The following is a 25,117-nucleotide window of genomic DNA, read 5'->3' as shown; positions in this document are numbered from 1 at the left end:
AAAATATATAGGACTGAACCATTCGAGGAATCTGTTCTGCTCGGAGCCCAGACGTCGTTTGAACGTTGTTAAGAATATTGAATATATCCTAAGAACTTCGTGCAGTGCTTCCATAGATGCAATATAGATATACCTACGTGAAGTTGGCATGAATTTCTTTACATACGGCTGCACGGGTATCAGAGATTTCCTCAACTTGAGGTAAAATATTCAATGAGATCTGGCTCCTTCGATTCAGAAAGGCCTGAGAATCCCCGGAATTTTATGGTATAGCGTATACATGCCTATATCTTACCACATTTATGGCAGCCATAACGGTATATTTGACCGGCAGTCCGTGCACCGCTCGTAATTGATCCAGCAATTCATTTATACGGGGTGAATTCTTTGCCAGAAAGAGGAAATATACCCGACACGAAAGTTTTAATCGAAAAAGTTTTGCCAATTGTTTCGCGTATTACGTATCTATAGCTCGCTTGCTTGCCACTTGGACGCTCCGAATGATCACTTTTTTACTTTTCATTACCTTTAATGATATAAGAAAAGTATTGGTTTCGATCGAAAATTACTTTTTCCAATTACAACGAATCCTTGCGCTTTCGAACCTCTAGAACTGGAAAAATAGGTTTTTTAAAAAAATGTCGGTCTGTCCGACAAACTCCAGGGATAATCTCGGAAATGGTTAGATGAAAAAATTTGAAAGTGACGGGATTTTACCATCAAATGAGGAGCATGAAAAAATATCATGTCCCGTTTAATTTGAACTTCTGATTCTACCGGAAATAAATCGACATTCAATATTTTAAGGAAAAAAATATACTTTTTCGAAATAACCGATTACGATTTTCCCAGTTTATATATTTAATTTTTTTTTTTTTTAATTACATACTTTCTGTTTTCCAGTATTAGAATTTAGTCCAGAACTAAATTTTGGTAAACCGTGATAAATAAAATATACGCATATTTTGCAAAGCCAACTTCTTGAAAGTCATTCTAAAATTGTGCAGTAATGATTTGTGTTCCCCGATGTTTACTTTACGTCAACGTTATTAGCTTCAGCCTCATACGAAAAAACAGTTTTTCTGGCTTGTTGCTTCTAGGTTCCAAATTCCATTGGCTAACTAACGCCAACGATTTTTTCAAAAAGTTTCTTCTGAATCTGTAGACTATTTGGACGCGAATTTGATTCATACTAATTGTAAATGTATTCAACTCGTGTAAACTGATTCGAAACTGTGTTACCGTATCTCTTCGAATACTGACTACGGATTCAATAAGAAAAATCCATATTCTCGTCCCATGTGCATTTTTATTTCTCCACCTAGTTTTAAACAGAAACTGAACAATGCGAAATACGCTCAGAGCACAATACAACGTGATAAAGCAAATGGCAGCAATTACCATCGGGAGCGGTCTTTTCATCAACCTCGGCCGTAGGTAATCGTGAAATTGAAATTGATCCGCTTACCTGCAACAAAAATACAAACAACCGTGCTCAGCTATAGGATATAGGGAATTCGATGCGAACCCAACCAACGTCCGAACCTCACCATTTTTGATTTTGTTCAAAATTTTTCGTGCAATTCTTCAAACTCTGAAACAGTAGTTTTGTTCAACCAGTCAATTATTTACAAATATTTACAGTAATTTTGAACAGGACCTTTTTCAAAATTGTCGGAAACTGTATTTTTTATTCGAAACATTTCAAGACCGGGTCTTGACCGGGTCTTTTTTTTTAGCACTTTTAAATTTTTCGGTCAACAACAAAACATTGTTTGAACTTTCTGAAAATTCCCTAACGATTCTCGAAACTTCTTTTTTCACGCAGAACATTTCTAAATCGATTTCACTATGGAGCGATTTTTGACTCGATTTTTCTGGCACATCCAACTGTTTTTTATCGACTTCCGAATAAATATACGGTTAAAAATTGTACGATATACGCGTGAATAAAAATCATATTATTGGCGTGAATTTGAAAGGACGCGATTGATCGTAGTTATTGGTAAGAAAAAAAAAAAATCATCGAGCCAACATGAATATAATGGGTGAAATGATATAAATTTGGCGTCGGCATGAGGCAAAGATACGCCGATCCCATGATCCAGACGCATTAATTCACCCCATGACAGAAACCCTATTGCGATGATGTCAGGCTGCTTTTCGTGACTCAGTGAATCACGCGGTTGTCTATCATCCCCCTCCCTTTTTGCAATAAAATGCCGAAGCAGTAGTGACAATAAGAGAGCAAGTCACGCAGTTGCAGCCGTTCTCGACGATAAATCAGAGCGACGAGTATCGTACTCTTCAATTTCAAAAACATAGGTATATAGTATTATAAATAATAAGTACAGAAAAGAGACAAAGTCCTGCCCGAACAGGTTGTATAAGACAAGAGAATGAGTATTGATCGGATGACTCACTACAGAAACACTGTTGAAAAAATTTCGTTACCGCGTTCGGGAATCACTGTAACTGACAACAAATGTCAAAAATGATCATTGATGCTATTTGTGAAAAAAAAACATCCACTCCTCCATATTTGCTAGCGTGGTAGATGGTTGAAACGGTTTTTTAAATGAAGCGTTACAAAATATATTGGCTAGTCTCCGAGCCTCACCATTTTTGAAATAATTTTTTCTAGCAAAGCCTCTAATTTAGAGAATATTTATGATTCCTTTCAGATTATTTCGAAACTTGGTTTTGGGAGTGAAGATTTTTTCGCAATCCTCATTATCGGAAGATGCTTGTTCTGTAAAGCGATTCAAGTTCGTTATCGAGACGGTGCGCGGAAAAATGTTTCTTACAAAACCTAACGAGTTGTGAATCATACTTTTCAGAAAAAAATTTTTTGCAGTTTTTTCCGACAGGGATGACGACCAGAGACGAGTCTAAATTTTATGGAATACCCCAAACGTTTGTGGAAGATATACAGAGAAAGAAGTTCCGAAAGGTTTTTACGTTGCAGAAGACTGGCTGCAACTTTGAAGAAAAACGTTAAAATCGATAATTAACGCTGTTTCAAGGCAAAAGATCTACGTTTCCATATCAAGCAGAATTGGCATGTTTGACATTTTCAGCTTTCAAAAATGTTGAAAATGATACTTATCGCTGTGTTGTGAGAAAAAAATCTATCCAATAACTCCGTGTCTGGTAGGATCACGGATGGTCGAAATTGTTTGCAAATGATTGTCGAAGATCTGTAGAAACATCGGCTGAAAGGTTTTGACATTGCAGAGGACTGGCTGGAACTTTGAGGACAAGTGTTGTGAAACGACAATCAACCCAGCACTCAATTATCACTCGATTATTCGTGGGTTGAAGTCTGAACAAGGCGAACTTCGCGTACTGCAGGTCGACAGGGAATTCGCATCGTCTTTCCCTCAACACGCCGTGTTGCACATTCGTCAACGGCGATCCGGAGAGCGTCATTAACGTTTTAACGAACTTAGTCGTTCGTGCATACATAGGGGGAGGTCGAGGGGTTTCCACGTGAACACGATCTGGGGCTCGAATCACTTCCCTGCAGTCTCGTTGAACGTCTGCACCGGGACGGTGTAACACGCGAGGCAAACCTACCCAAGTACGAAAAAAGCCATCCCCCTGCAATGATAATTACTCGTTGGCGCTAATTAGCGGCGTCGACGAGAACGTGCTAAAGAGGCGTGTCGACGGCGAGAAAAGCTCCTTGTCGTCGACGAAAAGCTGACGACGCGAGAGAGACGAGAGAGGGTTCTTTTACGGCATCATTTCCTTCCTTATTTTCCAATCTTCTTCCTGTCTTCGCCTCTTTCCTGCATCGGTTCTTGTCACGGACAGCTTTGCCCCACCTATGAAACCTCCAATGCGCATGGCTGCATTCGCCGTTTGCATCTTGCTAGGTACCGGAATTAATTCTGCAGCGTTAAACTTGTTCCAGATGTCCCGGTCCAATTGGATTATGAATAAACGTTGGTGCCTCGATGCCTCGGGAGCCATTACATACCTCGGTACATATGTACACCTAATTGATGATCATTTACGTGGAGGACACGGTACTGCAACAACGTCAACAAAGAATACTCCCGACTGACAACGGAGTGTGCCAAAGAATTGTCTCGCGTCTTTGACGATGAAAATTTACGCGATGACGATGGTCATCTTTCAATTTGAAAACGGAAGCCGCAAATTCGTGACATGAAATTCACATTTACGCGGATCAGAGAAAAATATATGCTTTTTTAATAAAATTAATTTCTAGACCCATTTTTGTGGAAAATTTTCTCGTGGGAACGTAAAATTTTGTTGTTAATACCAAAATTAATGAAATAATTGTTTAGAAGTCGAAAAAAATATTTAATTGAATAATACTTATAAATACCAAATCTCGATTTTAATTTAGTCAGTTTAATGAAATAATCATTTTTCATGGCATTATCAAAATGTTGAAAACCCTCGGGTAGATTCTACCAAATCTTTTAATACAATTTGCTAAATCTATTCAATAAAATTTACAAAATCGTGAGAGTTATTGATTGATTTCCGATCTCAAATAACATTTTACATCGTAAATCTACAAGATTTTTTTTTTGAAGTGGCAAAATACTTTCCGTAACGCGTTAAAAATCCTTTCTCGCGAGATAAGTAAGACGAGCAGTTATTAGGAGGAGCTCCAGTCATCTCTCTAGCATAATCAGTAGAATTAAATCATTCGTGTTCTAATACCATTGAATCAGCCAGTCAATTCACAACGGCATATTTTTCTACCGTTGTTTAAAGTGGCACTTAATTCACGTAGCATAAATTACAATCAGACGATAATATTTTCAGCTACAACAATGAAACAATCATTTTTCAATCTTTACAAAATGATTTCACTGTGTATATTTGATTTCGCAATGGCAACGGAATCTATGGGATTGTGATGCCAAACCTTTTCTTAGACATTACTAAACCATTTTGTTTTCCGCGCATTATAAAATCAACTACACTTTGTGGTTGTGTGACAACAATGTTTGGTCCTGTATATTATCCCTGAAATTTCGTTTCCAGGATCAAATTTTAGTCATTACTACAACATTTTTTTTTCGGATGTACAAGGAGATCAACAGGCTATTATAGCTTAAACAGAAAACTCAATTTCAACAGTATCCGGCAATTTCGGACATTCCTGTAGCCTTGCCGTGATCTGTATAGTTGCGGTTGTTGAATACAATCCGTGCGGAAAACCCACTGACACGATATATAGGACACGTTTTGTCGGTGACTCGGAAGAAAACGAAAAAAAAAAAAAAACAAACAAACAACTTTTCACGGCCTAATGGTAAAAAAACTTGTCCTTCAATCGACGCTTATTCGCTTCGTTGGTCTAACAAGGGATTCCAACACAAAGAGGGCGAAACCATCTCATGCATAAATTGGTATGGATTTTTTGTAAGTAAGTATTTAAAAATTTTCTAGTATTAATTACATCCATGGAGAAAATTTTACCTTTCACTGTTGAAAAGATTATGGAAGATTATGGAATCATCATGATTATACATTCGAAGGTAAGTGGATCGTTGCTCTTTAAATACAATTAGGAAAAGTTTTCCGTGCAAGTGTAACAAATTCGCATTTTAGTCACGCAACGTCTATTTTACAATTGGTTTCGAGAGTACATAATATTGCTGATAATGGTAACAACGGTAGAGAGAGAAAGAGAGTAAAGGAAATACGTTCCTGGGGTTTATTCAGACCATGAGCGAAACGAGTGACACATATAAACGGGGAATTTTTTTTTTTTGTTTTTTTTACCTTTTATAGAAGTTAAGTCGATGGCCGATACAGATGGCACAAGAAGAATTCCAGCGTTGGTAACAGCGAGCAAAGTCGGCGTAGCCGACAAATGCGAAACCTTGGGACTCGTAATGCCCCGTTTTTGAACACTGTAGCTTTTGGCTCGCCTCCTGAAGAAGGGGGAGTCTAGGAAGGAATCGTCGTACTGTGGCATTTTTTTTTTTTTTCTTGTTCTTTCTATTATATATTCGTAGAAACTTTCACTTCCACCAACTAAAGTCTCACAGTTTGGTCGGCGAAATGACTCGAATCATCCCGTTTGCCACAAAGATACTGATTAATTTATAATTGTTTTTCCAAGGCGAATAATAATCACTACAGGACAAAGTTTACAGCGCTTAGCTGACGACAGATCCAAACTACTTGCCACCGTAAAATCCTCGCCGGAAAGTTTTATTTATAGATTATTATACGGCAATGCCACAGAGCATTATGGGACGGATCAGCCTTCCACGTAGCGTTGATAATAATTTCATTAGAAACTTGAATTGGCCAAATTTTGACCGACGGCGTCGCGACGCCACGATTTATTGTGCCCAGCTGAGCCGGTCGCTGTTTCATCTTGTTACTTTCATTCTGCACACAAGAGTAAACATTAACAACGTGTAACGACGCGTTTTTAACAACTCCGGAAGAACGTGATCAGCGAGTTGTAAGTATACTCGACGACTGAATCGCGAGGAGCGATAAATTTTCGTCCGATCGTTTACCAGTCGGTCCTATATATATATATATAACGACTATAAGCGAAATGCAAAGCTTCGCAGCAGTAACGTAAGGTGAATTATTTGTAAGCCCCGATGACATCATGGACGGATAGTAATATCGCGGTATAATATAATAAGCAAGCATATACATCTAGATATTACGACAGAAGGAATAAGCAAGACACGCAAGGCTGCTGTGGCGGCGGATTTATTTTTGGGCGCAAGACGATGTGGACCAAAAAACACTGTGCAAGTTTCACTTTTAGCCCGACGAATAAATCCCCGCGATCGGTTAACGGTTCCGAGGGAATTTTTACACCCGTAGCAATACAAAACACGCCGGCAATATCTCGATGTAAAGAACAAATAATTAAAGACCGTTTCAACGTATTTTTTTTTCTGTGGGGACTAAAAGTGTCGGAGAATTAGAAAGTGAGTGAGTCGGAACATAGAATTTTCGAAAACGTAAAAATCTGATCGACGGAAGTTCAAAATGCAGAAAATCGGCAGAAGAAAAGTAAAAATTTAGAAAGTCGAAGCATATAAAACCAAAGTATAGAATTATCAAGAGTGAATAATAAAGACTTAGTTCTCTATACTGGGACTTTTCTACATTTCGACATTCTACACCTGAAAATTCGACAAAAATACGTTTCGGCATTTTTGAAAATATCATTACGTGTCTCTCCTATTTTCCAATCCTTCATCATGTTTCATATCCACGATTCTACACTTTGATTTCTACATATTGACTCTTCTATATTTCAATTCCGTAAATTTCGGAATCCTATGATAGGAAACGTATATTTCCGCATCTCCGACAGTTCAATATTGTAACCCTTCTATTCTCTGATCATTCTGCATTTTTAGCCCTGACCATTTGTGCTTCAAAAAAATTTACCGTCAATCAGAGCACATGATGCAGACGGAAAAAAGACGTAGGGCTGACCTTCTTAGTCTGTCGTCCGTAAATAATTGCCGTGGTTGATACGAGGTCGCAACAACGATCGGATTCTGCTATCAGCGATCCGCAACGCTACTCCAAGCAGATATATATATATACATATATATATATATATATATATATATATAAAGTGTAAGTGAGCACGTTGTTATTTTCTCCCCTTTGGTAATCCGGTGCTATTTACAGAGAGGCGGAACTATTACGTTAAGAGTGGGGTTTACATCATTTTAAATGTTTAACAAAACTAAATAACGATGCCGGTAGTCAACAGATAAGAATGCAACTCTTTAAGCGCTTGACACACAAATTATACGGCTTATAGTTTGTACTGGGTCAAATGTCAATCCAACGAACGACTCTTTATACACGTCGACCCAACGTGGAAAAATATTTCTGCCAGTTATTTATTTATTTTTTTTCAACCAATTTGTTATAGACTCTGATTATCTCTGCACCGAGGGAAATTTATAGTTATAGTCAACATACGGTCCTCTAAGATTTTTATGTTTCACCATTACAGTTCTGGGTACAAAAATGGAAATGAATTTCGTAGTTCAAGCCAGAAAATCTAATACGTGTTACTATTTTTTTTCATTGGGGACTCTTGTGCTATATTTTTTGTAACCGTGTATTGGCGGAGAAATAAAATGCTGCTCAGGATTGACTCGACTGAAAAAAAAAGGTTGCCGACTGAAGAAACAGATTGATTTTTGCAATGACCAGAATAACAATTGCTTGTATAATCACATCTTTTTTCAGTTGTAATAATATTTAAAGCGTTATTGCTACGATAACAATTTCACGACACGTTTTTAATAACTACGTAACAAGTAACAAGTATTTTTCCACAGGGTATATGCAATATGGCGGTGTGATTTTCTACGATCGTATTATTCTAAAAATACGCGATGCCCTTTTGAGAGGAAGGTCTGGAACCGGCCTACGAGTACCCTTAACACTCGAACGAATCCCGACGAGGCCAAAGATGTACCGAATAAAATGACGATACAGAGACCGATGGTATCACTTTGCCCTAAACTCGGAGAGGGAAGGAGAATCGGCGATCTCTGTTGTTACTGGAGCGAGAAATAAAACGAATTGCCGCGGAATTCTGAGAGGAACGAACACAAGTTCAGAATGCGGTTCGATTCTACAGAAATCAGTTCTACAGACTAGTCTGTGTAGGAATATTTTTTTACAGAGTATTTTTCTGCAGAAGGGAATTCTGGATTCACATCATAAATAATCCTGCATGTAATATTCTACAGCAGAATTGTTCTACAGAATATTGTGTCACAGAATATTTTTCTACACAATATTTTTCTACAGATCGTGTTTGGCACAACTCATATTAAGAGTAATCATCGAATCGTCAAAATTATACATTTAATCATAAATTTCGTATATTTTGATTTAATTTAATTCAATAGAATAATCGTGCAGGATTATTTCTGATGAAATTCTCGAGTTCCTTTCAATACGAATTTTTCTATATCTATACCGCAGAGCAATTTTCCTGCAGGATACATCGTGCAAGATTATTTCTTATGCGAATCTCGAATTCCTTTCTGTAGAGAAATATTCTATGGAAAAATATTTTGTAGGACAATTTTCGTGTAGAATACATCGTGCAAGTTTCTTTGTGATGTTAATTTAGAATTCATTTCTGTAGGAAAATATTTTGAAGGAAAAATATTTCCGTAGAAACGATTCTGTGGAACATTTGCCCTGTAGAAATGATTTCTGTAGATTCGAGCCTCCTCCCACGTTTAACACCAACGTCGTGTAACACGGGGTACACAAAGAACACAGGACAATGCTGAAGGTGTCACGTCGAGTGTCTTTTTTACTGTCCAGCAGTATTTCGAAACCGGGTTCGCGGTTTCCGGTGCCCACCGTCTAAGAGTTCTTCATCTCCGTCGTTCCGCAGGCAGACAAGCAGCGGATTGTTTCTTCTCTTTTTCACCCGCGGTCGGTAAATGTGAGATGCTAGCTTGAAATCAAGACGAATCTCGCGCAAGAAAAGTATCACAGTCCCGTTGGCCACGCTCAGTATGTGTATGAATAGAAAGAAGCTTCCTATCATACGCGAGTAGCCTTGTACTTTGATTTTAGAACTCGTAAAGATTTGTACCAGCTCTTGCTCAACCTCGCGAGAAGGAGGAAAAACCGACCGAATATCGCAGCTATCAAGATAAATTTTTTTGGCAATTTTTTTGGATGTTTTTTAACCACGATTGTTCGGCGACTCAAGTCCTGGTTGAAGTACTAAATTTAACCCTTAAGTTGCATACAGGGGTCAGAACGACTCCACGACATCTTCACCGTGAATTCCATATGAAAAACGTACAAAATAATCTGATTTGATTCAAGTTACATGATGATTCTTTTTCAAGAAATTCAAGTTCAATCCCTCAAATGAGTACCTTTTGTTCATCGTGCAGTATATCCATATTTTTTTTATTACATATCCATGTCTCGAGAGTTAGTCCGTCAATTTTCAGTTCAAAGTATTGAAAATTCAGTGAGTTATGATTTTTTGAGTAGAGCATTCCATTTTCCGGTATTTTGTTGTTTTAGGAATTTTTTTCCCTTACTCTAAATTTCATTATGGTAAAGATAACGAATTTGCCTTGAAATATAGTAGTTAAAGAGTAATTCAGAATTTTCTGAAGTTGTTTAAATCGATATCTCCGTTTCTTCGCAATGATCTTCGAAACAACGAGAAATCAAATGAGGTAACTCAAATTATTGCCGATTTTCAAAAACCACGTGATAGCGTGGAATAAATTGCACGGCAAGTGTTGGAAATCATTCTGTCTTGCGATGGACACCAAACGGTTTTTATTCATCAACGTTCTGTTGACCTCTATATCTTCTAAAGTGATTTCCATTGGTTTCCAACAATTTATTGCGATTTCTTGCGATTCTACCGAATCCAGAAATCACTAAAAAACCATCCAAAATGCTAGGAAATCACGTATCACGTTGGAGATCAATGAAAATCGCAGAATAACGTAGAAATCAATAGAAATCGTTCTGAATCAATGTTAATTCATTGAAATCATTCATTCGATGTCCAAGCGAATGGTCCCTTGTGGTTGGGTTTTAAATATACTAACAACTTTAATCCACGCAACGCAATTGCAGCAAAAAATATCAATATCACTGATTTTGAGCACAATAAATGTGCGGATATAGAAAGTAAACAATCGGTCGAATTTATGCTTCTCCAAGGCGGAATACAGCGTTGACTTATTTGTAAATACGTAGTTCGTTTTTTTTTTTTTATTCATCTGTACACGACAGAAAAACAACGTTGTATATAATAATTCACATACACCACAAGCCACTAGAGTAATTCCCGTCGCTTCGATGAATAATATCGACGTTCGAGGGGCGGTAAGCTTTGATCGTCAGCGTATAATCGAACCGCACAGCAGCTTTGACGTATCGGACGCGACACTGACCCGGTGATCCTTAGCCGGCATTTTAATACCCAAGATGGTAATTGAGGACAGTCGAATGGTCGTCAACAGGCCGCGGTTTCCATCCGTACGTTTTTCAACTCTTGACCCAGTTCCCCGCACTTCCGTTCACATTTTCCGGGCACGTTATTTCGGGATTGTTTCGGCCAGAACACTGCCGGTTTATTTGTATCCCCTTGTTCGCCAGAGCTGACGAACGGTCCAACTGCGCCAACTGGCATCCGCACCGCGCCTGATCTAGTATTATGCAAAACTCGCGTTCCAGCTCGTTCGGCCCAACTCAATGTCACGCTTCGTTCGATCGACGAGGCACAATAAAAACCAGCTCTATTATTAGCCGCGTATTGAGACGGAGAAAAATCCACCGCTAGCCTTGCGCGTCAACGCAAGGTAGAAACACGCACGTGGTCAACGACCCACTGTAAGGTGCAAATTGGACGTGCAGTCGACGTTGGAAGAAGCAAATCGAGACCGACAGAAACTGATGTGAGGTGATCAGCTGATCGGCGACCAACACCGTCGGCATCGAGAGGTGGACTAGCATCAACATCGCCAGCGTACGTCGCGACGAGCAGCGCCGTCCAGAGCATCGACGTCACTCTGGTCATCGTATCTGACTTTGGTCAGGGGTCTCTAGATGAGATTGCCTCGTCTATTTTGGCTGACCAAAGACAGGGAGAGAGACCGTGATGATGGTTGTACTCCTTGTCATCGAGTTGCCATTTTTTTCCACCGGTGTCAATACGCAGTAGCTTCGATAAAAGCTCTTACCGCTAATCTTCCACTGCTGTATCACAATGTCAAGGACTGGGGCAGACAGAACTCGGCCGCAGATCATTTAGCATCATTGGAGGATAATTTCTTCAATTAAGGAAGATGGGCTTTTTTCGATTACCAAAACAACCGATAGAGCAGGTCTCGATTCATTAACCCCTTGGCAGTGTGGCGAAAATGAGATTTTCGTGCCACTTTTGTGTCAGAAACAAAATTTGATTGATTTATCCTACAATCACAGTATCGCAGTTTTTGAGATCGCTGAATTTGAATCTGAAATCAGATTTTGTAAATTTGCAATGGCGGATGCAAATTCGAAAAGTAATTGGATGTCGACAAAAGTTTGTATCTTCAGTTTTTATACTATTTTATACAACGCGAGCATGTTTTACGCGTTTTTTTCATGCGTGTTTTCCGTACACGAAGTACCCGTATCTATGCCGCTGGAGTAAGTCTGGGAATGCGCATGCGTTGTCACAAACAAATCTGACATTACGGAAGCTTAACCTCAATTTCGTGCTTCCTGAAAAAACGCGTAGCATAAATAAAAAATCGTGTGCAACAAGGAGGCAACAGTCTCACTATACGTATACTATTTTATAGTATGTTGGATATTCGTTCTAATTAACTCAATGAAATCACACTTTAAATTGGTAACCGCCATGTTGGATCCGCCATTTCGAACTTAAGTAACCTGATTTCAGATTCAAATTCAATGAATCCAAATACCGCAAGATACTTTCGTCGGAATCGAACTATTTTTCGAATTTGCATCCACCGCACTGAACCCCCCATTATGAATAATGGAAATCTGACTTCAGATTCAGATTCAACGAGTAAAAAAACTACGGCTTACCATACAAGAGTCAAATCGGTACAGTAAAAACATGTCTTTTTCAAATTCCCACATATGCGTCGTAACACAAAAGTAGCACGACTTCAGTCAAGGGATTAAGATGATCGAATGCCAGTGTGTAATACGATGTTAAAATTCGTGAAGTTAATGTGATGATGCATTTTTGTGAAAACTCGTTATTTTCCCACTTTGAGGTTAGGTGTCTAAAATTCGGTAAGCCGTACCTTGCAGTGTGAAAAAGTTCAACTCGCACTAAATTAATCTGAACTTGCAAGACAGTGATTTTTCAGCTAACGCGCTCGTAACGATGACCTTACTAACTAACTTCACCCTCGTGTCTTGTGCCGCTGATTACTTTGTAGACTAATGCTGATCGATTAATCGATTAATCGGCGGCTTCAATTAATCCGTTTTTCGATTAATTGGAAGAAGCATTAATCGAAGCTGCCGACTAATCGCACAGCAGTAGTGTGTACACATCAATTACTTCGTGCAATTTTGAAAACCAGTTCGAAACCTGGTCAGCAGCCTACCGTCAGTGATGGAATAAACATTACCAGGTGCAGCAACGGTGACGTGCAGTGTCATCTCGAATGGCAGGAACGAATGACTTTTAAGCAGGTGTTCGTGCTGCACCGGAAATACGTGAATACATGAACACAGAGATCCTGTAGCGCACCGTTAACTATCGTCGCGGAAAATCCAGTCGTCCGAGTTTCACAGCTACTATTCAACGTGTATAAACTGGTGAAAGACTGCTAGATTTTCGGCGCTGATAGTGCGGCAGACTATTTTTCCGTTATTTCTACTGGTATGATGGTAGAGAGATACGCGATTCGAACATTGGTCATAACTTTAGACGTGGTGTTTGAATGCGGGCTTTCAACGTGCGTCGAATAGGTTATGAACGCTCTACCGGCTTCTGATTCTTCGATTTTTCGCTACCGCTACTAGCGAAGCTAATTAGCGAGGAACTATTTAAAGAATTTCATCCGGCGTGGTAGACGAGCGGAATAAATTATATGCAAGAACCATGATCATCCGGTGTACCTGAACCCAGTGAAGTCATTAGCAGAATTCAAAGTTTCGCATTCTTCTTCGGGAGTATAAACTCGTTGGAAGAACGATCCTTGAAATATTGCAGTTCTATCCCACGAGGTGTATGTACAATTTTTATTTGCACATAGCGCGATAGCTGCAGGTACATAGTTATACGGAGTCAGGTAAGCGGAAGTTGGAGCGCTGCTGGAGATGCAAATTTCACCGTGGCTTCGGCTGCAATTTCAGGGGGGAAACGCTCGTTATTGAAAAAAATGTCGATGCTCCGCACCGGCGCGCACTTTACGGAATAGCAATAACTTCTTCTCATCTTGAGTAATTAAAAGTCAATTAAATTTGGATCTATGATACCGTTTGATGGAGATTATTCTCAACAAACATTTCCGACTTACCTGCAAATGAAAACATCAAGTATAATATACTCGGTCAGAGTTTTCCATCTTTTATACTTTCATAATTTCGATGCCGAGGGATCGCTATTATTCAGAGGATTCATTGTATCGAGTGTAGCTCAAATTGGGCAACGGCTAATCCTGTTGATCCTTTTTACGGATTACACTGTGCATGAAGTGGCGTTAAGGTCAAGTTAATCCGTAGTGAAGAAAGTTGAGGAAGGAACCGAGTGCAAAGTCACGTAGTGGTATAAAGTCACGTGTCTAATGGCATAAGCGCCAACTTACGACATTTTCCTGTTGAAAAAGGCGAGATGTCGTATATTTTTTTATAAAACCATGAAAATATGGTCAGAAACGTTGAAATTGAATAACCTCCCGGTGAAAATTGAAAAAATTATCTACTACGGTAGTTGCCTAACGGCGCAATTGCCAAAAATTATTACTGTTATTCCTATCATTCCTATAATTGACGATTTGGATAATCGACGTTGAGAAAATCTACACCGTAACTGTAAAATAACTTTGTCAGTTTTAATTCTTTGTGCGTTTCAGTAGTCTTAAAGCGCTTTCAGAATTAAAAAAAAAAAATTAGTGGTTGCAGCTTTTCGGTTTTAGCTTCGAGAATTGTTTTGAAAGGTTTCTGCATTTTTTCAGATTTTGATTTATGTATCGTTGGTTTTTAGAACGACTGCAAAAATATGGTGATTAGGATCTTCCGTTTGGATCTTTTTTTTTTCACGTATACTTATGAAAAATATTGTATTTGCTTAACGTACGACGAGGCTGAAGTTAGTAACGTTAATGTATCGAAACGTTGAAACAAAAATTACTATTTTGCACCTTTAGAATACCTATAGAAGTTAAATTTACAAGATTTGAGTTCATTGACGCTGTATTGCCAGATGACTAAATTTCAAGTAATCCTAAAGTTGCAAAGGCACGACTTCTTCCAAAGGTGTCGTTACAAACTTCAGCTTCGTAACATGTGACCTTTTCCCTTTATATTTTCAAACTCTTAATTTCGATTGAATTATAAGTTTTCACCATTTGCAAAGCGATCGATGAAAAAGAATTACACACTCTTTTGTTACTAAATTTACATTTTTTTGGTTACGACCTTATGCCATTAGATACGCGAAGTGTGCACGGTAGGTGCAACCTATGTTACACAAATTGTATGTGCATGCCAAGAGTCGTTGCTCGTTATTTTTTGCATACCAAGATCAAAGTTGTCCAGTCTTGAGTGTATAGCATGGAGAGGAAGTAACACATGCATATTCATGAATCCCATTGAAATGAACTTGAGGGCGAAGCCTGCACCAGCGGCCGAACGTCAAGTCGCAAATCAGCAAACAAAAGGAGCTGGAGCGAACGACAAGTAAAAAAGAAATCAAGATCCTCTAAAAATCGGGTAAAATTTTATTCAGACTTGTACCTTCAACAATCACGAACAAGAATGGTCGACACAATGGTTCCCGGAATGGAATCGGTAGCGAAAAAGTTTCACAATATTTCGGTCCCAATTTCCGCAGTTCTCTTTCTTTATTTCCATCCTGACGCGTCCTCATATCCCATCCCAACGTTCGCAGTCTCTTTCTCCCTCTCTCTCGGTCTGTCTCTTGTTCGCTTTCGGTCCACCCTTCTTCCTTTCCCTTGCGGCATACAGGACCGCTATTTGCACAGCGGTGAAGAGCGAAGCACACGACGGCGACGAGCGTACTATACAATTATTTCAATGAACTACCGAGATGGAGATGTAATGAGTTTGCCTTTCATAGGTCTCTCGTTCCGTCTTCTCGATGCGACGCGCAGCCCAGCCGTCTCCATTTTCACTGCGTACCCACATTCGCATCCTGCGGTTCATATCAGATGTGGAAAAATGACCTCCGTGCTCATTTATTCTTCTTTACACAACGCAAAAAACCCCAAGATTTCTATAACTCGGCCGGGGTTTGGTAATGTGTCGTTAGCTGACGTACCGCAGAAAGAATGTTCGAACGATTCTTACGGCGCACAGTGGTCCGAAAGCCGGAATTCCTGGCCAAAACCCCCAAAACCGAAAGTTATCATCCGAGGTAAAGCTTCACATATTTGTCAATAGATACCATTAGAGCTTTGTAATCCAAAAGGACAGATGTTTATATTCATTCTATGGCCTGTAGTAAACCCTCGAAAGTGACCTTTGTCAAGACTCGCGCGGGACTGTGGTGTGTGCACGCTTTCGAGCGCGGGATAAAAAAGGCTATAGTTTTTTCAATTTGCATCAAAATCGAGTCAACCAAAATGGATATTATTCCTCAAGGTAAGTGAATTACATAAATTTTGTGAAAGAACCAAGTTTCGGAATTTATGGCGATGATATTAATGATGCAATACGAGTGCTGCAAAATAACCTATTTCATTGAATTGCATTACTATCTGTAGAGAATTAGTTATGATCCCCGGAGATCCTGCGGAGATCTCAACGATTCCTAGTGTGAAAAAGTATAGAGAATGTGAAACCGTTGGCATCGCCTGCTCGTTTTTGCTCCATTGGTCAAAAATAAGCATTCTTTGAAGCAGTGTTTTGTCGACTCGGTCGGAGCCTCGTGTCCCGCCTCGTGGGATTAGTGTAGCGCGGCGATGCAGACTTTTTCTTTTGTTTACATATACCTGAGGACTGTTACAAATGTATCTGATGTAATGTACATAGTGTCCAATTTGAATTTCATTGGACTCGCACTACTGAATATTATCACGAAAGTGAATAATTCTGATTTATAAATTATTAAAAGTAAGTAAAATATTTGCAACGAGACTGCTGATCGATTCGTTGAATTATACCCATGGTATTGTATGTCCACAACTGTACATAAGGTACTTATGCATGGCCCACGGATTGTCGAATTAGCCATTTTGCCAATAGGACAGCTCTCTGAAGAAGCTCAGGAGTCGCGAAATAAAGACGTACGGAATTACCGCGAACGTTACTCACGAAATTGCTCGAGAGAAAAAAATATTGAAGATATATTTCTCCGACTTCTAGCTTCTTCAGACCCGCTTATTTCGAGTTTGCGAAAGGCACATCCCAAAATGGGAAAAAGTTTGTTTCCTGAAGCGATCGCGCTTCTAAGTTATGAAAAGTTTAGTTTTGAAGAAGGCGACGCAGACAACGTCATTCATCAAAACGACGTCGATGATGAGTATTCAGATGGCGATTAGTATGTATCTTTAAAAATTATGTTATTTTGTTTTATAAGAAAAAAATCTGTAAGAATTAAAGAAATTAATTTACAAAATATCACTTTCAACAAAGTTGTATCATTTTTCACGGAATATTCCCGCCATTTTCGGTCCACCATTTTTAATTTCGCATTTTTGCATTCGTTTTCGGAATCGGCGACCCCAAAAACATTACTAGTATGAATTTCAGCGAATTGGTATCATTTTTCGCGAAAAACATCCGCCATTTTGGGGCCGCCATTTTGAATTTTGCATTTTTGTTCTTTTTTTCGGAATCAGCGACCCCAAAAACATTACTAGTATGAATTTCAGCGAATTGGTATCATTTTTCGCGAAAAACACCCGCCATTTTGGGGCCGCCATTTTGAATTTTGCATTTTTGTTCTTTTTTTCGGAATCAGCGACCCCAAAAACATTACTAGTATGAATTTCAGCGAATTGGTATCATTTTTCGCGAAAAACATCCGCCATTTTGGGGCCGCCATTTTGAATTTCGCATTTTTGCATTCATTTTCGAAACCAGCAAGCCAAAAAACTATAGGTATAGTAATACTAGCAATTTTCACTGAGAAATATTTGAGTTATTAGTTTTGGCCAAGAATTCGGGCTTTCGGACCACTGTGCGGCGTGTCGTACAACAGAATTATTACACATGGCAGCATATTTGACGGTGTGTTACACACTCTACAAGCAACGCCGACCGTCACACCGATTTAGATCCGCCAACGAATCAACTCGAATTAAGCACAATTCTGTCTAGAGAGGACGATGACGACTTGCTGACGAAGGTTGGATAAATCTTTAGGGTTCTGCTACCGAGGAGATTCACAGCTACAATGTAATTCAAAACTTGTTTTGAGTATATTAGGTACGCACAAATGATTCCTCTGAATTCTTCTCTCCGCAGCGTCGGCGATTGATTTTGTAATTAATACGACGAACTCATGTTTTAACCTGAATGTAAAATAGTCGGGTGACGGTCCGATGGACAAGTTAGACACATGTGTATGAAACCTCTTCTCTAAATTAAACGAGCCTTCTACGGGCGGTGCCAGGGGGTTTCAGTTCATAATCAGACGCACAATGTAAAGGAATGTAAAGGTCCACTATTCACTAATAAATATTATTCGTTATATTACGAACTCGTGTGGGACTTATTTGGACCAAATGGGGGAGTAAGCTCTTAATGATTACCACACTTGCTTCAGTTACCGAAAGCATCTTCCTCCCTCCCTTCTGAGTTCGGCGATAAGATAAGGAAGAAAACAACAAACCACTAAATCGATTAGTCAAGAGACAAGAATTCGATCAGGAGCTTAACACATGCTGCCGTGTATAACGCGATATCCACGAGCAGCTGGAGCAGCGTCATCTGACATTTACAACATTTAGCAACGATCTATCTACGTACATACATCTATCTATGAATTGTTTTCACGCTACTTGATACATCCAACTGCAGTAACGAAGAAGATGGATGGAACAGAGTCGTCCACATCAACTTATGTCTACATCAGTTTACTCAGTCGAGATAGACACAACATTTTTCTTATTTCGCTCTTTCTATTACATATGCATGTATCCTTCATATTCTGTTAACTCAGGAGTAAAATTTATACGTCTTTTCTTTGTTTTGCTTTCGTGGTAAGGAAGATAAGAACACAATTCTGCGGTACAACTTTCTTTGGTGATAACGGCTGCAGTAACGCGACTTTTTTATGTCATGACCGGTGAATCCGAGCAACAACTAAACAGCTGCAAATTCGGTATCGGGTGTCAGTGGCGCGTGCTCACCGGATTACAACTACGCAGTGCGTGATAGTGTCGCGTTATTATTATAATTATTGTTATTATTGTCGATCGCGTTATTACCGTTAATGCCACACAGCTAGTGGGCTGGTCGCGACCCCAACTTAAAGCGAGAACGTACGTGGGGAGAGAACAAAGAGAGAAAACAAAGAGGGGAAGAGAGAGAAAGGGAGAGATCAGTCATGGAGTAATTTGTAGGCGAACCTCAATCACATCCAGACATTAAAAACGTACTTTTCATCATGCAAACGTGGAGGTTTTTTATAACGACCAAATGCAAATAATCAACCCTTTCAGGACCAGCGAGTAATCAGAGTTGGGGCAGAGTAATTGCACGAGAACATGATCCTAATTGGGGGGGGGTGAGCTGTTGAAGTTCTTGTTATACGAATCATAATTCGAAATTCTGAAATTCAATGCGGCGAATCCCTGATAAGATAGCCAATCGAAAATACAAAGATCTCACGTTGTTAAAACTCGGTTCCCAAAAGATAAGGCTAAAGTTAGTAATGTTATTGTAATGATTAACGTTTAACATCGTTATTTCACAATTGCAGGAATGTTTGAAATTCAGTAAATCATAATAAGGCAAAACTTATTCATAGTTTGAAAACTTGACTACCTCAAAATCAGTGTAAACTTGCATAATAGTAATTTTTTCCCAGAATGTTTTGTTACGTTAACGTTACTAACTTCAGACTCGTGTCAAAAGTTTTAACAGGGCTTACTAGCTTAAATACTAAGCGTAAGTAAGTGGAAATCTGACCTCGCCATTTGAAAACTCGATTTATGGATGAACCTGATTTACAGCTCAGAGGATTGCGCCAAAATAGAGTTAATAAATGAGACTAAAGAGACTAAACAAGGTGCAGACAAGATTGTGTAACAGTTTTATTATACAAACTAGACATCGCATACATTGCACTCGTTACACTATTTGTATCTATGACCCTGGTATTCATGGATGGATTGAACCTCCAGCAGCAAGATTATTTAGATCAATGAAGCTATAGCAACATTAACGTAACGAAACCTTAGGGCGGAAAAATTTCTATTTTGCAAGTTTGTAGTGACTTTGAAGTAGTCAAGACTTCAAAATATGAACAAGGTTTTCCTGGTTATGATTTACTGCATTTCAGACATCCGTGCAATCGTGAAGTAACGATGTTCCAAAAGGTGGATCATTACAATAACGTTACGAACTTCAGCCTCCTTCAGATCACACATTTTCCACTCGAGACGGACGCCAATCTCGCGAGAATGAACGAGATGAACGAATAATTTACCGAGAGTGAGAAAGAGGAACGGAGGGGAAAGACAATAAACTTTTGGGCAGGGCCTTGCGAGAGGCAGGAGGATGCAGCACGTGCCGTGAGCGGCGGCAAGGATCAATGAGAAAACGTTGTTTTGTATCCCGAGTCCTGCGACTATAACATGCTTCCTCGAAACGAAAACTCTACGGAGTCGAAGGCGAGCCTGATCCGCAAGGATCGGGAGGCGACGGCGAAGAACGATGATTGTAAGGACCTTGGCTCTTGATTGAATTCCGCGGGATCGGACGTGGCGGTAAAAATAAAAGACGATCGCGGTGAGAATTGGCGCGCGAGAATTTTCCCTCCGCATATGATTTTGACGTTTTGCATCCGGTCCCGGGATCGAGACGATTGCGGTAGCGCGACGTCACGCCGCGCGATTTAGATAAGCTTCGGAGGTCTCGATATTCGGATGAATATATATCGAGTGGCACTCGAGCAGCCGAGTGGCCGTGTGTGGTAAAATTCGATACCGATGATCCTTCGCCCTGTCAGAGGCGCGTCTACTTACCTCCATACTTTTCCGACTTTGGTGTGGAGGCCATGTTCGTCGTCTGCTTAACGCCGGCCGCTCACTATCTCACCATTTTCTCAAAGCGACGGTCACTGTTCGAACGACTCGACACTCGACTGTTTCACATAGATGCGGTTCAACCGATTCACACTCGCTTCTCTCCTCTACGTAAACTCGGCACCGCACCACTACTACATTTTCCCTTGTCAACCATCTTCGGCAGCGCGCTCAGTCCGACGATCGCCGCGACATCTGATCACGCTTTGGCCAAGCTGCGACGGACACTCCTCGGCAATTTAGGGAGACGTTTGTGCGTCTGACCTTTCCTTATTTGCCGCCGTTTATCAGACGCGTTTTGAACTTTCCGTCGGCGGTTTTCGCACCCAATATCGGCTCCCGGTACGCGGTTTTTGTGTACGTCGTTATTGGCACCATCGCGTGTATTTACGGCTCGAAACTTGCACGGATTTCGGATTCTCGCGAGGTGACAGCGGCGCAGTTGGCCAAACCGAATCACTCGTGCGCTGGTACAGTCGGTGGGAAAAGTTTCCGATAATTTCCAAGTGTCAATAGTACACTCAACCCTGAAAACGTTGAAGCAGAGATGCGGACTGCGTGAAGTCGGCCGGACAATTGGAGACCGCGATATTCGAGACACCGTTCGAGAGGAAGAGGCTGAAACACAATGGGAAACTCAGGGCTGAAGCAGCAATACGACACTGCGAGTAAAACCGGTGTGTTGAACTTGTCTAACAAAAAACTTGACGAGTTTCCACAGGGATTGAAGGCGTTGGAATCCGTTCTTAGGATACTCGACCTTTCGGGAAATAAATTCGCCAAGCTGCCGAACGATATTGGCGACTTTAATTCGCTGAAGAATTTAAACGTCAGCCACAACAAACTTGGCACTTTGCCCGATGTGCTCGGGAGGCTTGGAAAGTTGGAAAACTTGAACGCTAGTTTCAATCAGATAAGAGTGCTGCCGACGTCGATGTCGAGGCTAACGATGCTGAAGCAGGTCAACCTCTCCGACAATCAAATAAACGAATTTCCGGGGGTCTTCAGCGGCCTGAAACACCTCGACGTCCTTGACCTTTCGAAAAACAAACTGACCGTCGTGCCGGACGAGGCTTCGGGGCTTCACGTAATCGAGCTGAACCTCAACCAGAACCAGATATCATCGATTTCCGAAAACCTCGCCGAATGTCCACGTCTCAAGACTCTTCGACTCGAGGAAAACTGCCTTCAACTCGCCTCGATTCCCGCTCGCATTCTTAGGGACTCCAAGGTCTCGACACTCGCGCTTGAGGGAAATTTATTCGCTATGAAAGACTTTGCTTCCTTGGAATTTTACGAGCAGTATATGGAAAGGTACACCGCTGTCAAGAAGAAAATGTTTTAATTCAACCAAGATGAAGTTAGCAACGTTACTGTAACGATGCATGTTTAGGAGAAGTCATCGTTATTTCACGTTTTTAGGATCGTCTGAAATTATCAGGCTGAAGTTTGTAACGTTAATGTAATGATGCATCTTTGGAAAAAGTCGTTAATTCGCAACTCTAGGATTATTCAGAATTTCGTAAACTGTTAATACAGCATCGATAAACTCAGATTTTGTAAATTCAACTTCTTCGGATAGTCCAAAGGTGCAAAATAGTAAATTCTGTTTCAACGTTTCGATACATTAACGTTACTAACTTCAGCCTCGTCTGAAATTTGGTTTTTCTGATGTTTCGTTACGCCAACCTTGCTAACTTCAGCCTCGTTTCCTTCAAGGAATTGAGTCAGTTCAATGCTGCAACGAGGAATTGTCCAAACTTTCTGCATGAGAAATTGGGTAAGAAGAAAAAAAAAACACTGCTTAACAATTTTCTGGCGGTAACATTAACGCCAATGATGGTTAATATGAAAGGAACAAGATTCTCAATATGTGAAAGAAATGAATCTTAGCAACTTCAAATAGCAAAAGCTAAGTTATAACAGCAATCCGAGAAAATGCTTCATTTCAAATTTTCGAAGTTATTAAACTCTAGTGTTTCTTAAGTGATTCGAATGTTTTCGGGATTCATTTGTTTACCACAGAGGTCTCCAGAAATCGCTGAAAAAAATTAATAAACAGTCAAATCCAACGCAGATGAAGATAGATTTTTGAAAGTACGTTACAACAGATGCTCGTCAACAATTAATATTCTCGCGGTCTAACTATGCTGAAATGTAAAATTTCTTGAACGTTTCTTGGGACAATTTGTAGGGATCCGGTCAGCGATCAAAATGAGCCCGAAAACGTAAAAAATCGGGCGAAAAATACTGGGGCCTAATCATTGATATCTTGTTGATATTTCAGCTAGTGTTATTCAAATTTGCTCAGAATCCTTTTTATTACATGATAAGGAAGTTGTATCCTTCGTGTTCGCTACTATTGGTGCAATTAACATCGCTGGAGATTAATTGTTTTTTTCTCTTTTCCTAACTTTGGACTCAAATTGTTCGGCTGATTTGTCGTCAAAGTTGTGATGATCTCATCATAGTAATTGATTTACCAATTCGCGCTTGAATATTAATAACGTTTCTGTAAGGGGTATAAAACGAAATATAGAATACGATAAAAACCAAAAAAAATGAGATTTCACGACGAAAAATACGTCAAGGAATCGGAACACTTATTAGGATTACTCCCACGAGTTTATTTACCTTGTATATAATGTGTATATTTTTACTTAATATTTTCTACATGTCGATTTTATTAATATATTATTACTGCATTGTCAATCCCAAATCCGATGCAGTTTCCTGTAATTGTTTTTTTCTGATTGCGTTTCTTCTTTGGGAAAAATTAATACCGGAATATTATTGATCACAACATGGTTGTTGCACGCTGCACAGGCGATATTTCGTACAGTTCGATAAATTTCGAACACTCCTTGATCAATGAATCGCGTGTCAAGCACCTGTCGATTGTATTCTGCACGAAATATTCGATAGAATTTATATCTTGAATGTTGTCCATAATATTATCGTACAACTCAAATGCACAATATTCAACTTAGCTTACAGTATTAATAAACGATGCGCACTTTATTTTCCTAATGCAACGTATGTGTTTAATTTTTATTGATAGGCCGAAACTAACTACGAAGAAGAAAATCCCTTCTGAAAAACGAAAACGTTAATTGGAAATTACAAATGAGGTTGAAAGACGTCACGTCATTGTAACGATGCATTTTCAGAAAATCTCGAATTGTCTGAAATTCAGTAAATCATAATACACCGTTAACAATATTGCCATATACCCATATATCGCGAACTTAATTCCTTGAAAGTTACTCTGAAGTTGCAAAATAATAATCTTTCTTTCAACTTTTCATTGCTTTAACGTTACCTATACCTTCGACCTCGTTATTATATACGCTGCAAAATCCTTCATGTAGAAATGTGTATATGTATAAATAATGTATATATTTTATAAATAGCAGTGAACTTGGCGGATGCTCGTCACTGATTCATCGGCCGATACCTGATAGACATATTACGATTGTCACTAATAACGTTTTGAGACCATCGGTGTTGAGAGTCATTTCCTACGAATGCTTTTTATATCGTGTATATTATGAGATCAAAGCTTTGAAATATTTCCTCACGTATAATTTGTGTGTATGTTTGTCTACACGAAAGGTAAGAAATATGAGACACCATTGATATGCTTAGTTTATTGTATAAAATAAAATTGTACAACACGTATCTATAGCCGTAACAGTGAATTCACCAATAAAATGTAATATTTATTTTCTACGTCAATTCCTCAATCTTCATTCCCTTCTCATGTGCATACAGGTATTGAATCTTCTCAATATTTTCCGTTTGTCAACTGTATTATCCTCCTCTTAATAAATTCCGTTCCATTGTTGTTATATATTCAAATTAACAATGCAGCGAAATTTTTCATCACTGAGCAGAAGAAAGGACAAGAATTAAGAATGGCAGAAGAAATCGGTGCAAAGATTTCAAAATGGCAAATCATTGAACGCAAACAATGCGTGAAAAGCGATTGAATCTCGGTGCATTATAATTTGCAAAAAAGATTACAGTTGTCGCGATACAGGAACGTGCGTCACGTAGTACACATAATGCACGTAATTCTTACGTCACATGTTGTGGCTTGGCGGTCCCGTGGCAGCAGCGAACATCGCGTATACGTAGGC

The 25,117-nt window shown here is 39.5% G+C and overlaps 2 protein-coding genes across 13 annotated transcripts in view; one reads left to right on the top strand and one right to left on the bottom strand.

Annotated features, from left to right (window-relative positions):
- Nucleotides 1–21,181, bottom strand: part of LOC124299214 (guanine nucleotide-releasing factor 2) — a 49,392-nt gene extending 28,211 nt beyond the window's left edge. For 9 of the 12 annotated variants that reach the window (XM_046752252.1, XM_046752249.1, XM_046752253.1 and 6 more), the window contains exon 1: nt 5,776–6,393. In XM_046752252.1, coding sequence (XP_046608208.1) covers nt 5,776–5,971 — 196 coding nt within the window. In that variant the 5' untranslated portion in view covers nt 5,972–6,393. Of the gene's footprint in view, nt 1–5,775; nt 7,095–20,915 lie in introns of those variants that run through there. The other 3 variants (XM_046752258.1, XM_046752256.1, XM_046752246.1) reach the window with 2 other exon arrangements.
- A 13-nt stretch (nt 21,182–21,194) lies between these two features.
- LOC124299216 (leucine-rich repeat-containing protein 57) lies at nt 21,195–24,707 on the top strand. Its single transcript, XM_046752263.1, has one exon. The coding sequence runs from the start codon at nt 21,604–21,606 to the stop codon at nt 22,318–22,320; it is 717 nt and encodes a 238-aa protein (XP_046608219.1). The 5' UTR covers nt 21,195–21,603; the 3' UTR covers nt 22,321–24,707.
- Nucleotides 24,708–25,117: the final 410 nt, after the last annotated feature.

Source organism: Neodiprion virginianus, chromosome 2 (genome assembly GCF_021901495.1).
Source record: "Neodiprion virginianus isolate iyNeoVirg1 chromosome 2, iyNeoVirg1.1, whole genome shotgun sequence".
Classification (NCBI taxonomy): Eukaryota; Metazoa; Arthropoda; class Insecta; order Hymenoptera; family Diprionidae; genus Neodiprion; species Neodiprion virginianus.
This window is presented reverse-complemented; position numbering and strand designations above follow the sequence as displayed.

What these genes read in the sequence shown, in the direction of transcription:
- LOC124299216 (XM_046752263.1), top strand. Translation starts at nt 21,604, where the DNA reads ATGGGAAACTCAGGGCTGAAGCAGCAATACGACACTGCGAGTAAAACC.